This window comes from Aspergillus tanneri (assembly GCF_003426965.1).
Source record: "Aspergillus tanneri strain NIH1004 chromosome Unknown AapTan_6_pilon_pilon_pilon, whole genome shotgun sequence".
NCBI classification, from domain to species: domain Eukaryota; kingdom Fungi; phylum Ascomycota; class Eurotiomycetes; order Eurotiales; family Aspergillaceae; genus Aspergillus; species Aspergillus tanneri.
The window spans coordinates 1,532,922-1,546,504 of record NW_022984633.1 but is presented as its reverse complement, the minus strand read 5'-3'; the positions used below and the strand labels follow the sequence as shown (position 1 = coordinate 1,546,504).

At 50.8% G+C, this 13,583-nt stretch overlaps 5 protein-coding genes across 5 annotated transcripts; 3 read left to right on the top strand and 2 right to left on the bottom strand.

Moving 5' to 3' along the window:
• Nucleotides 1–61: 61 nt before the first annotated feature.
• ATNIH1004_008542 (copper fist DNA-binding domain-containing protein) lies at nucleotides 62–1,747 on the top strand (the record flags this gene model as incomplete). Its single annotated transcript, XM_033573150.1, has 3 exons — nucleotides 62–137; nucleotides 202–375; nucleotides 432–1,747. The coding sequence occupies 3 exons, from the start codon at nucleotides 62–64 to the stop codon at nucleotides 1,745–1,747; spliced, it is 1,566 nt and encodes a 521-aa protein (XP_033423702.1).
• Nucleotides 1,748–2,924: 1,177 nt separating this feature from the next.
• ATNIH1004_008541 (putative alanine aminotransferase) lies at nucleotides 2,925–4,469 on the bottom strand (the record flags this gene model as incomplete). The annotated part of the gene is made up of 2 exons (XM_033573149.1): nucleotides 2,925–3,179; nucleotides 3,243–4,469. 2 exons carry the CDS (start codon nucleotides 4,467–4,469, stop codon nucleotides 2,925–2,927), a joined length of 1,482 nt encoding a protein of 493 aa, XP_033423701.1.
• A 1,206-nt stretch (nucleotides 4,470–5,675) lies between these two features.
• On the bottom strand, nucleotides 5,676–7,261 carry ATNIH1004_008540 (proteasome regulatory particle lid subunit RPN7; the record flags this gene model as incomplete). Its single annotated transcript, XM_033573148.1, has 3 exons — nucleotides 5,676–5,868; nucleotides 5,926–6,752; nucleotides 6,809–7,261. 3 exons carry the CDS (start codon nucleotides 7,259–7,261, stop codon nucleotides 5,676–5,678), a joined length of 1,473 nt encoding a protein of 490 aa, XP_033423700.1.
• A 1,566-nt stretch (nucleotides 7,262–8,827) lies between these two features.
• ATNIH1004_008539 (putative MFS phospholipid transporter (Git1)) lies at nucleotides 8,828–10,612 on the top strand (the record flags this gene model as incomplete). Its single annotated transcript, XM_033573147.1, has 6 exons — nucleotides 8,828–9,001; nucleotides 9,069–9,667; nucleotides 9,727–9,745; nucleotides 9,795–10,105; nucleotides 10,156–10,426; nucleotides 10,520–10,612. The coding sequence occupies 6 exons, from the start codon at nucleotides 8,828–8,830 to the stop codon at nucleotides 10,610–10,612; spliced, it is 1,467 nt and encodes a 488-aa protein (XP_033423699.1).
• A 1,091-nt stretch (nucleotides 10,613–11,703) lies between these two features.
• Nucleotides 11,704–12,617, top strand: PEX11 (PEX11 family protein; the record flags this gene model as incomplete). The annotated part of the gene is made up of 3 exons (XM_033573146.1): nucleotides 11,704–11,770; nucleotides 11,920–12,400; nucleotides 12,455–12,617. 3 exons carry the CDS (start codon nucleotides 11,704–11,706, stop codon nucleotides 12,615–12,617), a joined length of 711 nt encoding a protein of 236 aa, XP_033423698.1.
• Nucleotides 12,618–13,583: the final 966 nt, after the last annotated feature.

Below are 13,583 nucleotides of genomic sequence, written 5' to 3'. Positions count from 1 at the left end.
CAATTTTCTTTTTATACCTTGTCGCGAATCATCGCATGTTTGCTACCCAGTAACCGCAGCGATGCTCATCGATGGCGAGAAGTGGGCTTGTGAAGCTTGCGTCCGGGGTCACCGTGTCAGCAGCTGTCACCATAGTGGTACGTAAAACCTCAGTGAAAATGGAACTGGAGTCCAAATTATTAACGGACATGTATCCTTCAGACCGCCCCCTGACCCACATCAATAAAAAAGGCCGCCCAGTCTCTCAATGCACTCACTGCCGCGGCCTACGCAAGTCACGGACAACCCACACCAAGTGCGAGTGTGGTGACAAGAAAAAGAATAGCCACAAGCATGATTCGGATCCCCACGCCGTTGACAAGCGGGATCTAAAGCGTGAGCATGTTGGCGATGGTACACTGGTTCATTGTTTTCTGATCTGGATTTTACAGAGGACTCCCGTCCAAGATGCGCCTGCACTCATGGATTGCGTTGCACCTGTGCGCTGAAAAAGGAACCCCACCTAGATCCTGTCCCGGAGACGGGCCTCCCTCCGCCGGCACATGCCATGTTGTCGGAGCCCCCGAAGAAGCCTCAATTGACCTCAACCAAGTCCGATACCTCGCTGACCATCTTCCGCGATGGCCACCACAAGCCGGCCCACAAGCACAATGACATGGCCCACAAGTGCGGACTTCCCTACACGATACCCCGGTCCCACACCATCCACTCCACGTGCGACGTGGCCCGGCGGTCAATCGACCATCTGCCTTTGACCCAAGCGACCCTGATGAACGAGGCTTTTCCCAATCTCCCAGACCAGATGCCCTCCCTTGGTCCCCAGCGCCGCGTCAAATCCGAACATGGCTCCCCCGAGAGTGCCCCGGTTCTAGCCACGGACGATGTCCCGACGTCCGTGCCCCCGCTTGATCTCTCGTCCTTTTTCCCCCAGGCTCAACCCTTGGATGAGTCCGTGGATCGTGTCGCGCCAGAACCGGTTTCGGTGCAACCGCTGAATCAACTCGTGACCAGTATGCCGCCACTCGACGTCTCGTCATACGCCACCTTCTCGACGACGGCTACCTCCCCGGTGAACTGCATGGCCTTCCAGGATCCCTACAAGGATTCCTACTTCACGTCCCCGGATACTGAGCTGCCGCTGAGCTCCACGGGATTCAGCGCCCCCCCAGTGGATTGGTCGAGTTTTCCGCTGTACTCCTCGGACGTTCCGGCCGCCACCAGCACCCAGGCTCCGTCCTACGCCAGCTTCGATTACAACTCGATGGGCCCGGGGCTGCCCGCTCCTTCGTCTTCGGGTGATATCTCGGAGGTGGAGGATTTCGGGTTCTCGGGCCTCGGGAACGCGGGCGGTGATCTGCACGACCTCAATAGCGGAAGCGAGGGGTCGGATATGGAGAATTTGCGCATCAGCTCCGCGTCATCCTTCATCGGACTGCCACAGGCGCAGCTCCTGTCATCGAATCACCTGGAATCGATCGACATCGACGACTTCCTCAAGTCCGCCAACGAGTCCACTGCAGCGCTAGAGCACCAGCTCCAGGCTAACATGGGCATGGAGTCCAAGCCGCTTCCGTCGCAGGACGGTTATGCCATGTCGGAGGCGCAGGGGTTCAAGGCGATGACGGCGGCCAGCTCGAACCTACCCATGACGACGTCTGCAGGGGAGTCCCTGTGGCCGGCAGCGTTGTTCGATCCGGGGGCGACGACGATGGATGACAGTTACTTTCCGCCACCATGGGGACAATGATCCGCAGGCGGGCAGGGGCGAGCTCACATGGCTTGCGGTCAGTTTGTGGCACGTTACCAGCACCTCACACCGTCTTTATGACCTTGATGAGAGATGATGATAAATGCCTTCTTTGTTCGATTAGCCTAGTTGAGTGTTTAGCACTCAAGAATTGCTTATTATTATTATTATTATCTTATGCGTTGTATATTCTGTTTACTAGATCGGCGGAGTCTGATCCTGATAGATCTGATAGATTTAGGCAAGAATGTCACAATTTGTCTGTAGTACATGTCGGCAGTATATATAATCTGATACGTATTTTGATCCTGGGTTCTCTGGTAGACACTGCACCGAGGTCATGGCTAGGATCAATATGATAAATGAATGCTTATTCTAATAGTACCGTTGGGTACCTACAGTATTGAGAGTTCTGTACCTGAACGGAGTTCTATTACAAGATTTGTCATGCAGATCAGAATAGGGAATAGTCTATTCTGGCAAATCACGTACCCTACCTACGGAGTACTCTGTTGATTAAATAACATATCCCTGTATAGAGTGCAGATACTAAATACTCGATACACGCCTAGGTAGCTAGATGCGTGCAGATGCAGGTCCATGAACACCGCTCATTACTCTGTCTAAGCATGTGTCTGGGTCTGGGTCTGGGTCTGGATTCTTTGATCAAATCAAAACTACATAATTTCAGACTTAGCATCCATACTTGACTATTGATTATAACGCACCATATCATGTTATAATATGTATGTGTATTACTAAGAGGATATCCCTACTTATACCTGTGTATGCAAGTATGATGTATACCTACTGTAGAGATATGCAGATCATCTGACGCATCATGCACATACACATACCTACACATAGATTCTGAAAAGTACGAGTAATGACAGCAATGCTATATGCATGTATGTCTATGTCAATATTGAGGCATTTGCCGATCAAGGGATAAGACAAGACAAGCTTTTGGTCAACGCTTGTTGGAACTTGGCTACGTGTTGTTGGGCATCCCTTGCCTCTTCCGGGTTCTGTTCGGATGCAGAGGTTGATGTACGTATGATATGGTAATTGGTAAGATATCCCCTGATTCATGTCTTTGGTATGGAGTACTCCATGCCCAAGGAATATACATACGGCACTGGAATAATAATGACATCAGTCTATTCAAAATCTCTATCTATTTATATTTGGCCATAAATTCCGAGTGGAATTTCACAATCCGTTCCACCCAGTCGGTTCCCGGAGCTAAGAACGTTGTCCGGAAGTGCAGTGTGTTTTCCTTCTGACCGAATCCGGAGCCAGGGACCACGCATACGCCCGTGGCGTCCAACAGACGCAGACAGTAGAATTCGTCCGCCGCGCGGTTCTCGGCGGCCGCGGCATCGACGGCTTTCTGTGGCAGCGTGATGCTGGGGAAGAGGTACATGGCGCCCTAGATAAGAGTTAATCATCGTCATGCACTGCACAAGGGAAAGATAGGAACAAGATAACATACCTGAGGCTTCTGACACTCTACTCCCTCCATGCGTTGGAAGGCCTCGTACAGCGCCAGCGCGCGCTTGTGCAGTCCGTCCCGGATTGCGTTGTATTCCTTCTGGTACAGCTCGTGGCTGGGCTCTCCCGCCTTGGGCGGGTTCACCATAAGCTCGAGGAGACACTGGCCAATAACTGGCGGGCACAGCCCAATGCTGACAAGCTTGTAGATCTGGGCGGTCACCAAGGGGTCGAATCCGACCAGCTCGAAGTAGCCACCGCGCTGGCCACACTCGCCGACCATGCCCTTGGACACACTGTGGAGGGAGACCAACTCCACGTTGTCGTACTTGCCCGGCTGCTCCTGCTGCAGCTGTCGGAGTCGCTTCTTGAAGGAGGTGAACTCGCCCTCGAAAACGTTGGTCTGGTAGACCTCGTCGGCCATGACCACCAGCTTCTCCTCGGCCGCCAGATCTAGCACACTCTTGATGTCATCGGGGCTCAGAGAGGCACCGGTGGGGTTGCCCGGGTTGATGACCACGATGGAGCGCACGTCGGTGCCGGCCGCCTTGGCCTTCTCCAGAGAGGCGCGGATGGCGTTCACATCGGTACCCCAGGCTTTATCCTCCTCCAGGTGGTAGGGGACGCACCGCGCGTTCAGAAGGGCCAGGGTGGCTGTATAGAGAGGGTACTGCGGGATGGGGACGAGGACGCCCGTTTCGGGGGAGCTGCAGATTACGTTGAGAATGTTGCTGACACCGGACGAGGCGCCGGCGGTGAGGAACAGGTCCTGCGGGTTGGCGGGGAATCCATCGCGCTGCTCGATGAAATTGGCGACGCTCCTGCGGATGATAGGGGCTCCTTGGCTGTGGCTGTACGCTCCGACGCTCTGGACGTCCGCGAGAAGAGTCTTAGCGCGGTCCACGACGTCCTGCTGGTATCCGAACGATGTCCGGAGCACCTCCGGGTTGTCCAACAACGCGGGGTTCTCCAAGAGACTGAGCACTTGACGGAAGAAGGTGATGGGCTTCTGGTCGAGTTGCTGGGGGTTGCCGATGTTGGCGAAGATGACGCTGTCGAAGGGCAACGACTTGTCTCCCTGGGCCAGCTTCACACGGTATTCCTCCGCCTTGACGGCCAATTCACCTCGGACGGCATACTTGGCTTCCTTCACATGAGGGTTGATATTATCGGGGTTCAGACAACGAGCCCGACCGGAGAGGGCATTTGTGGTATAGGAAACGGTCATTTTAACCGGGATGGTGGCTATAGTAAGTCGGGATGGTCAGGAGAGGCTTTTTCGGGAACGGCTGGCCCGAGGGAAGCGAGATATTTGTAGGAAAAGATGGTGGGTGGGATGGAACCGCCCAAAATGTCAGGAGATGGGATGGAAATCGGGCCTTGGGAGGCTCCAATGGGGCCATTTAGAGGACGATCGGACCCAGTAAAGCGAGAAATTTCCCGAAAATAAAATAAAATAAAACAAGCCAAATAAAAAAGGAAAAAGAACAAAACAACGTACCTGAGAACTTCGATCCGGCGGGGAACGAGGACAACCGCGGGAGACGCAATGCTCCATTCGGCCGGGAAACACGTCGCGGCGACGCCCGCAGGGGTAATAATACTTTATACTGCCAACTCATGGCTCTCTCTGATGGACTGATTCGGAGGGTTTCCCTGCGACTGTTGAGGCGCCCAACTGCGCGATTGAATACCTTCTCCACAGTCAGGGACAATGCAGTGGGCAAGAAAGCCAATCTTCGTCAACAGCCTGGAGCCTGAATTGGACCTAGAGACTGCTTTATTTTCCCAAAAAAAAAAAAAAAAAAGAGGAGTTAGATTTCCGGTGGGCGGTAAGATGCTGAGTCATCCACGACCAGGGAACAGAATGAATCCTAAGAAATTTATAAAAAACTCGTAAGACTACAGGAAATCTAAAGACTAAAGACAATAGAGTACGCAGGAACGGATAACAGATACTTCTCTGTATATCTGATCCTCCTCCATACTCCGCATGTCCGTGATCAACCCCACGTGCACACCGGCGGTCCCCGACTACAGCACGATGTAGTTATCGAGGAGGAATGAGTCATTCTGTCCGAATTTTCTGTTCAGGATCAATTGCCTCTGAGGAGAAAAATTAGGTAAAAAGGACGACTAGTTCAGAATGGTCCCACTGCCAACCATGATGCTATGAATAATCGCTCACAGATCGTCGCGGCCAAGACTCCCTCCTATTATATTCGTCTGAAACATCTATCCACCACTCTCCTCCGAGTAGTCCTATAATATCACGACGAGTCATAGGTCCCTTGTTCGGTCATTAATGGTATGATACAGCAGCCTCACTTGCTTTTTGCTCTAGCAGAACAAATAGGAATAGATATCTACGTCTCATCCATCACGCACCACCCGTGGCATGGCAATGTCAGCTCACCATCCCTCCTGGTCTCCTCTAACTCCGTTCACTTCCCCGCAATCTCACAGCCTGTCCGTACTTTTGAAGCTTCGTGATCAGAGCATCCCCGTGTTTCACCACGTCCGCGTACTGCTTGTTTTTGTCGTCCGGCCGATTGGTCTCGATGATGCCGTTGACTCGGTCGATTGTGCATGAGATCCGGTTGCTAGCAATGAACTTGGCCAGGTCCCTGCATTCGTTAGTTCCTGCGCTCAAGCGACTCCGGAGCTGCGGGGGGAAAACTTACCGATCCAAAAAGTCGACCGTCACGCCAAAGTCACTGGCCATGGTGTTCAGTCCCACCACCCGGTAGCTCTGGAGCAGCTGTTGGTAGGCCCGTAGTCTCATCTCCCGAACAAACCACGCCCGGTGTTCATACAGGTATCGATCTTGGGTCAGGAACTGGTCTTCCACGGACGCCAGGGCCACGAAGAACGACTGGTAGTTGCCATTGTACAAGCTGTTGACGAGATTGGCAAGGGGCGCAAAGTCCACCGGGACTTCGGATTCCGCCTGGATGCCAGAGCCAGTCGCGAATGTGTTCACGTTGACGGCAGACACAGCCGCACTGGGAGTGGCTCTCGGGGTGGATGCATCCTTCATCTCTTCGTCCCGGGCGTTCGGCCCAGACGACACCTCGCCGGCCAAGGCAGCCAATTGGTCCTCCCCCGATCCGAGGATGGCCTTGATCTCTGGTGCATCCACGACCTTGGACTTGAAATCGACCCGCTTCAGCGATAACGAGCCCGCGAGGACCGAGTAGATGACCAACGCGGAGTAGCTGCACAGTTCGTAACTCGTAAACGTGGACAGACTGTCGAGGAGGAGAGGAGCAGCGAGGCTGTAGGAACGGATGGTGAGCAGGTGTAGACCCTTGTATGCCTTGAGACGATTCCTCCGGTCCCAGTCACCCCCGCTCTCGATCAGGGTGTTTGCACGCTCGATGCTCTTCTTGACAAACAAAGTGTCGCCGAAGAAGAGTCCGATCCGAATCATCGCCATCATCAGGTCAATCTTTGTTCCCAAAAACGTTGTCTTCTCCAGCAGGGCTTCGTGCGATTCAATGGCTTTATCCTGTGCCATAGTTAGTCTTCTTGAAAAAAAAAAGCATGGAGATTCTGGACACTCACCTTATCTCCTACCCTGGCCCAAAATTCAGCACGCTTCCCTCTGGCAGCCAGAACCTCGGTATCACCGGCCGCTTCTTCCGCCTCGTCTTCCTCCTTTTGGAAGGTATCCAACTCCTTTCGGTTCTCGTCGACTAGTGACTGGTATAGGGCCTCGTCCCAAGGGAAATCGATCTTCTGAGGCGCCTTCCGAGACGCCAGCATATTGGACGTAATCAAAGACTTGGCGGAACCGCCTTGCTGGGGAGCCCCTTCACCCGAATGGTTCAGGATGCCTTCGACGGGGTGTGCGAGATGTCGGTAGAAGGGAGCCATCTTATTCTCCGCGATGACACTCTGGACCTTCTTCAGCGACGCCTGCTGTATGGCCTGGGGGCACGACGGGTTGGAAAGGTTGAAGACATGTTGGGCAAGAGTGAGGTCGGGGTACTTTATGTACTGCGGATCGGACCCCATTCTAGCGACGGGAGATGTGATGGGGTGTGAAGGATGAGAGTAGGCACTGTAACAATGAATGCGATAGGAGAGGTGGTGGATTCGAGGTCAGAAAGGGTCGTTGATGACGAGACAGGGCCCATCAACATTAGCAACCTACGTAGCTGACCGAGCTCAGCTGGCGGAACGTTGATCCGGTCCGAGGCACGTGACTATACATTTTCCTCCTTTTTTTTCTTTTCCTTCAATTCTTGAACAGCCAGCCATGTGTAATCAAAAATGGTTTTGGCCATGAGAGCCAACTGTGCTAAGGTTGCAGGTGATACAGAATATTCATTAAAGTGGGATTTCAATGTCATCGCCTACAATCGAGAATCAAATACTAATAGAATTCAATCACATTACCAATCTTATCTTTCCTATTGATAGTAGAAAATCCCCTGAAGTCAACATATGCCTATTACTTAGTCTTCAGTGTACTCCAGAGTACTCCTAGAGGCTACTCTCCCATGCTCTAATCTTGCAGTTACTCTGGAGTATTCTATTACTCTCTACAATAAACATGGAATCCTCGTATGTAACTGTTTCTTGGTAGACTACGCCCCAACCCCTTAGATCTTGGTCTTGGTAGCATACCGAGGAAGCAGATCTCCTAGCCAGATAACATTGACACCCACGACATCCATTCTAGCTCCCGTACTCCGTACTTTCTGGCAAATCCTTAGCTAATAACTTGGACGGTTCCGGACAAGTCGTGTCGTACGACTCCGCTACCAACGTTTTCTCCTTCGCGGAGAGTGGATAGCCCTCCGACTTACGGACGCTCTCGACGGGACTCAACCTAGTTAGACTCTGAGAAATTGGCCAACTATTCGATGACATTCTCCCAACGTCGTTCCATCCAAAGTGGATGTTCAGCCTCGGCTAAGCCCAATCAGGAACTGCTGTGGGTCCGCCGCAAGCCCTACGTCGGCTGACAATTCCAATCCGTTTGGGGAGGGCAATCATCTTGCGGGGTTATAGTGGATGGAGTAAAAGGACACTTCAGTATAGCCTCATTGCTTTACGTGGTACTCCGTAGACTACTATGTATTAAAAGGCCTGAGGTAAATGGGGAGGAGATGTTGTGTTAGGCCCATCAAACACCAAGAAAAACACCAGCTGGGCACCTCCCTCGCTGAGCCAATGACACGCGCGTATGTAAAAGCTTAGCGTCAGAGACACTTCGAGGGGGAATTTGAAAGATAATGAAATGCGACTTAACAAGGGACCAGCATCCACTAATCCTAAAACCAGTCTTGAGAGAAGCACGTGGAATCCTTTCCATCATGGCCCCCTCGTTTGTTTTGCCGTTTTCTTTCCCTGATTTCTTCTTGTCTTTTTTTTTTCCCTATCCCCTACTTTTACATAAAAGGGCCTTGTCTTCCCTGATCCAAAGCTCTCCCTCTCTGTAATCCTCCCTTGTCTGACTTCCCACCCCTTTCCCTGTGCACGGCAGATTGTTGAGCCTCTGGTATTACAACGCCACTGTGTCCAACCGACACTCACGGGTTATTAATATCCATCAGTCAGCATAAACCAGACATCATGAACCCTACAGTAGAAAAAAAGGTCGTCGACATGCCTACGGAGAAGAACCAGACATCGCTCGATACAGTCCCTCTAGATACCGGTCCCGTGGATACCAAGGGTCGCTGGGAACGCAGTTGGCCCACCATTGCTTGTGGCGCGGGTCTCTTCTCCGATGGATATCTCAATGGAGTATGTGTTCTGGTTCTCGAATGATAAGGTATTTGGAGAAACATGCTCCTGACGTGATATCTTATAGGTAATCGGGCCGGTCAACACCATCCTTGGACGGATCTACCCAGACACTTATGAAAAGTCCCCCGCCAGTCAGAACGTCGCGGCCATTACGTTCGCAGGCACAGTGCTCGGTCAGCTTGTCTTCGGATATCTCAGTGACCACTGGTCGCGAAAATGGTCCCTGATGGTCTCGACGGTTATTCTGATCATCTTCGGCGCCTTGTGCGCAGGCTCCTATGGTCTGAATGGCAGCACGTATGGCTTGTTTGCGGCCTTAACGGCTTATCGTTTCTTCCTTGGAATTGGTATTGGTGGCGAATACCCTGCGGGATCCGTTGCGGCAGCCGAGAATACCAATGAGATGAAGGCCGGCCATCGGAACCGGTGGTTTGTCATGTTCAGCAATTTCCAGATCGATTTTGCCTACGTTGTTTCTGCCTTGGTGGCCATGATTTTGGTGCTAATTTTCACCGAAAATCACCTGCGTGCCGTGTGGCGGGTAGCCTTAGGGCTGGGGGTGATCCCTCCGCTAAGCCTGCTTTATCTGCGACTGAAGTTGAGCGAGCCAGAGCAGTTTGATAAAGAACGCATGCATAAGTTTCCAACCTGGTTGATTATCAAGTGAGTATCATGTCTGTTCTGAGGTCACCATGTTGACTAACCGTTTTCTTCCCCCGCAGATTCTATTGGAAACGTTTGGTACGGTTTCGCCTCTGCCAATCTAGATACAACAGACTAACTGTGGCAGACTGTGGTATCGTTGATCTGGTTTATCTACGACTTCTCCGCGTACTCCTTCAACATCTATTCTTCGAAGTGGCTCTCGATTATTCTGGGCGATAGCGCACCCCTGTGGAAATCGTTTGGCTGGGCCACAGTCACCAACTCTTTCTATATTCCGGGCTCCTTTCTGGGAGCTTTGTCTAGTGACTGGATTGGTCCCCGCAACACGTTAGCCCTTGGAGTGGGCCTCCAAGGGATCATTGGATTCATCATGTCTGGTTGCTATGAATATCTCGCGACACCGAAAAATGTCGCTGCATTTGTCGTGGTGTTTGGGTAGGTGTCCCTCGATGCTGAGCGTCCATACTGGCTGACCAGGAGAACAGTATCTTTTCAGCCCTCGGTGAGTTTGGACCAGGTGATAACATTGGACTGTGCGCTGCAAAGACCAGTGCAACGGCTATTCGAGGACAGTATTATGCTATCGCCGCTGCCGCTGGCAAGATCGGTGCATTTGTTGGCACCTACGTGATTCCCATTGTACAGAAGAACGCCCCCAATGAGATTCGCGCCGGTCAGGATCCATTTTTCGTCTCCAGCTCGCTGTGCATCTTCAGTGCTATACTAGCTTACTTTTGCCTGCCCCGAATTTCTCAGGTATGTATCCAAAAGCTTGGTTCTTTTTCTCTTTCATATTTCCAAATGATCCTTCGCCTTGCAAATCCAGGAACTTCGTACTAAAATGACCAGGAAACCATCTCGGAAGAGGATACGAAATTCCGCGAGTACCTCGAGGCGAATGGATACGACACCACCACATTGGGCAACCGTGAACAGTCGTAGTCGACCTGGGCGGCGGCACAAATTCTGGCCTGCAAACACGTATGTTGCGCACGAAGTGATTGATTTCTCACCCACACCACACCGCCCATGCAGTGCCCAAACCCCGTGCGACTTTTGCGAACGACCCTTGCGACAGACATGATGCCAATTCCCCAGACCCCAGAAGCGGTACAGATGATGCGGAGATTTGCCCCATGAAATTAGTCCTTAGAGGACTGTCCCAAGTAGCATGAAGTCTGATTGCCCACGCGATGAACTGACTTGTGAATAATACACCGGATCATATGTATTATGGCCATCTTGTCCATGATGTATTTTATTAAGTATTAGTAGGTAATATAACAATAACCATAACGTTTTTCACATGTTTTGGTCCATGTACCAATCAGCATTGGAGTTGCTGGCTCTGCACATGTGATGTAAATCACGCGCGCACGTGTCACATGATCCGCCACGTCGAGAGACTCAGAAGGCTGTTTTATCCATGGATGGAGAAGAACTCACCTTTTAACTCGAACTAGAATGACCCAGACTTGAATGACAATGGGATCAGGGTTTATTGAAGTGATATAGTGGCCACGCTGTTCTGAGGTCCAACTCCTTGAACAGCCAGATAGGCCAGGTCCACCAGTGAGATCGAATTATTTAATTGATAGTGTTAGTCAGTATGTTCATAGCATGCCCATCAGATATCCCTAGTCATAATAAATATCATAATGGATGTAAAGGAGAAATACCTACTCAAGTTAAGGACGGCACTGCACGAGGAAATTCCCGGATCAGAACCAGCCGAGGTCGACAGCGATCGCCGACGGTTCGTCAATTACCGACCTTTCCCTGTTCATCATCTCCCTACCCCCGTCATCCTCTCTATCTCTCTCTCTCTCTCTCTCTCTCTCTCCCTCTCTGTCTCTCTCTCTTCCTTTGTTCTCTTCTTCCTCTTCCACCGCCTCTGACCGATATTGCCAGCTGGCCTGTCATCTAATCTATTCTTCGTCACTCTCGTGTCGGATATCCAGCTCGGAATTCACCCCCGGGACCCTCCCATCTTCGCGAACTGACAGATCTACTCTGAGTGTTATCCATTGAAAATGGTCGCAGACGCTTTGGTTTACCATCCTGCATTGGCGCACTACCTGCGTTTTGTCGCGACGACCGGTATGTGGTTCTATTTTTCTTCGTTTGTCGCGTCGGCGAACGAACGACCCAGCCACCGAGCTTTTTCCGACCTTTTACCAGCATCTACGCTCCCAGTCCAGTCCAGGCCATCTATTATCGAAACAATTACTAACAAGACAAATCTCCAGTGGGTCGTGACAAACTCCTCCGTACTGTGCAGTACTTTTCGCGTTTCTATGCTTGGTACCTGTACCGCACCAACCGGCCACAGTCCTCTATCGACCCCTACAATGCTGTGAAGAAGCAGTTCGGAACGACGCGTAAGATCCTACGGATCGGCAAATTCGTCGAGCACCTCAAGGCCGCCGCCATCGCCGCAGACAACAAGAGCCCGATCGACCCCATCCTGCGCTACCTTGCCGTCGGTCGTCAGCTGGGATACGCGGGTTACTTGACCCTGGACACGATCACCGTCATTGACACCATTGGTGTGCGGAAACTCGCCGCCGCCAAGCGGTTGCAGGAGAGTGCCTATCGGTCGTGGATGGCTGGTTTGGTCTGTAGCGCTTTCGCCAGTGCTTACACTATCTGGAGACTGCAGGAGAGGGAGAAGACCCTCGATCGGAAGGAGGGTGAAGGTGTTGTGGAAGCTAAGAAGATTGAAAAGTCGTATCCCGTATCCCTTAGACTAATATTGTGTGATTGTGTACTAACATGGAGTAGGGAACGCTCGGCCGCTCGTACCCAACTCATCTCGGATCTTTGCGACTTGACTGTCCCCATTTCTGCGCTGGGCTTTGCCTCCCTCGACGATGGACTTGTTGGTATTGCCGGTACCGTCAGCAGTGTGATTGGTGTGGTATCTCAGTGGCGAAAGACGGCATAGACAGTGTTGATTGGTTTGTATATTAGGTAGATATCAGTAGGCAGTGGTGGATCTTGATTGGAGTTATTGCAGTTTGCAGTACCTATGAATATACGAGTTATCATAAGCATACTACGTAGAATCAAATCAACTAGAAGTATTTCACACGAATCTTATCTCATTCATTGTCTCATCTCAACATTTCAACATAATTCATTTATACTGCATCCATACTCAAAACCTAATCGAGACCATAGTCCAACTCATCTCATGTCATCCCATCGCCTCAACAACTAGCAGAGATAATCTAATTAGGACAGGTCTAAAAAGTCAGCACCACTCTCTAACTTCGTAGACAAGACAAGAGATATAGTGGAAAGAGACAGGAACAAACCGCTCCACAGGAAGTGCAAGTCTTAGAATTCCCAGGAATGGGACCATTGCACGAAGGACAAGAAGCGTGGCCGGGCATTTCTACCTGACTGGTTAGAATACATACATAAGTTCTATGAGTATGTACTAATGGTATAACTTACTGCTGATGGCAAGTAGTTATTACAAGAAATAAAGAAGTAGTAGCGGATAAGACAGGGAATAGCGATGAGGATGGAAACAAGGACGGATGAAGAGGAAAAAGAGAGAGAAAATGAATGAATAATAAATGGTGGATGATTGACTGAACTCTCGTGACCCCGCTGATAATGCCCCGCTTAGTACAGCGTAGTGTGGCGGTGAGCGTGATTTCTTGATCTGGTGATTTGGATTCCATCTGGTTAATACAGTTTGGGATGATAATTTAATACTATCAACCTACTTATATATATATGAGATTGTTAGAAGCCTTTACACTGTTATATATTTTGTGTATAATACAGAATATCATGTAGAAAGGCTATTATAGCATTGGTCTTTCTCTTCCAACAGTGGGACGCGTGTGAAAACTTTTCTAACTCTATTTCAATCAAAGTATTGTATAGTATTATGAGT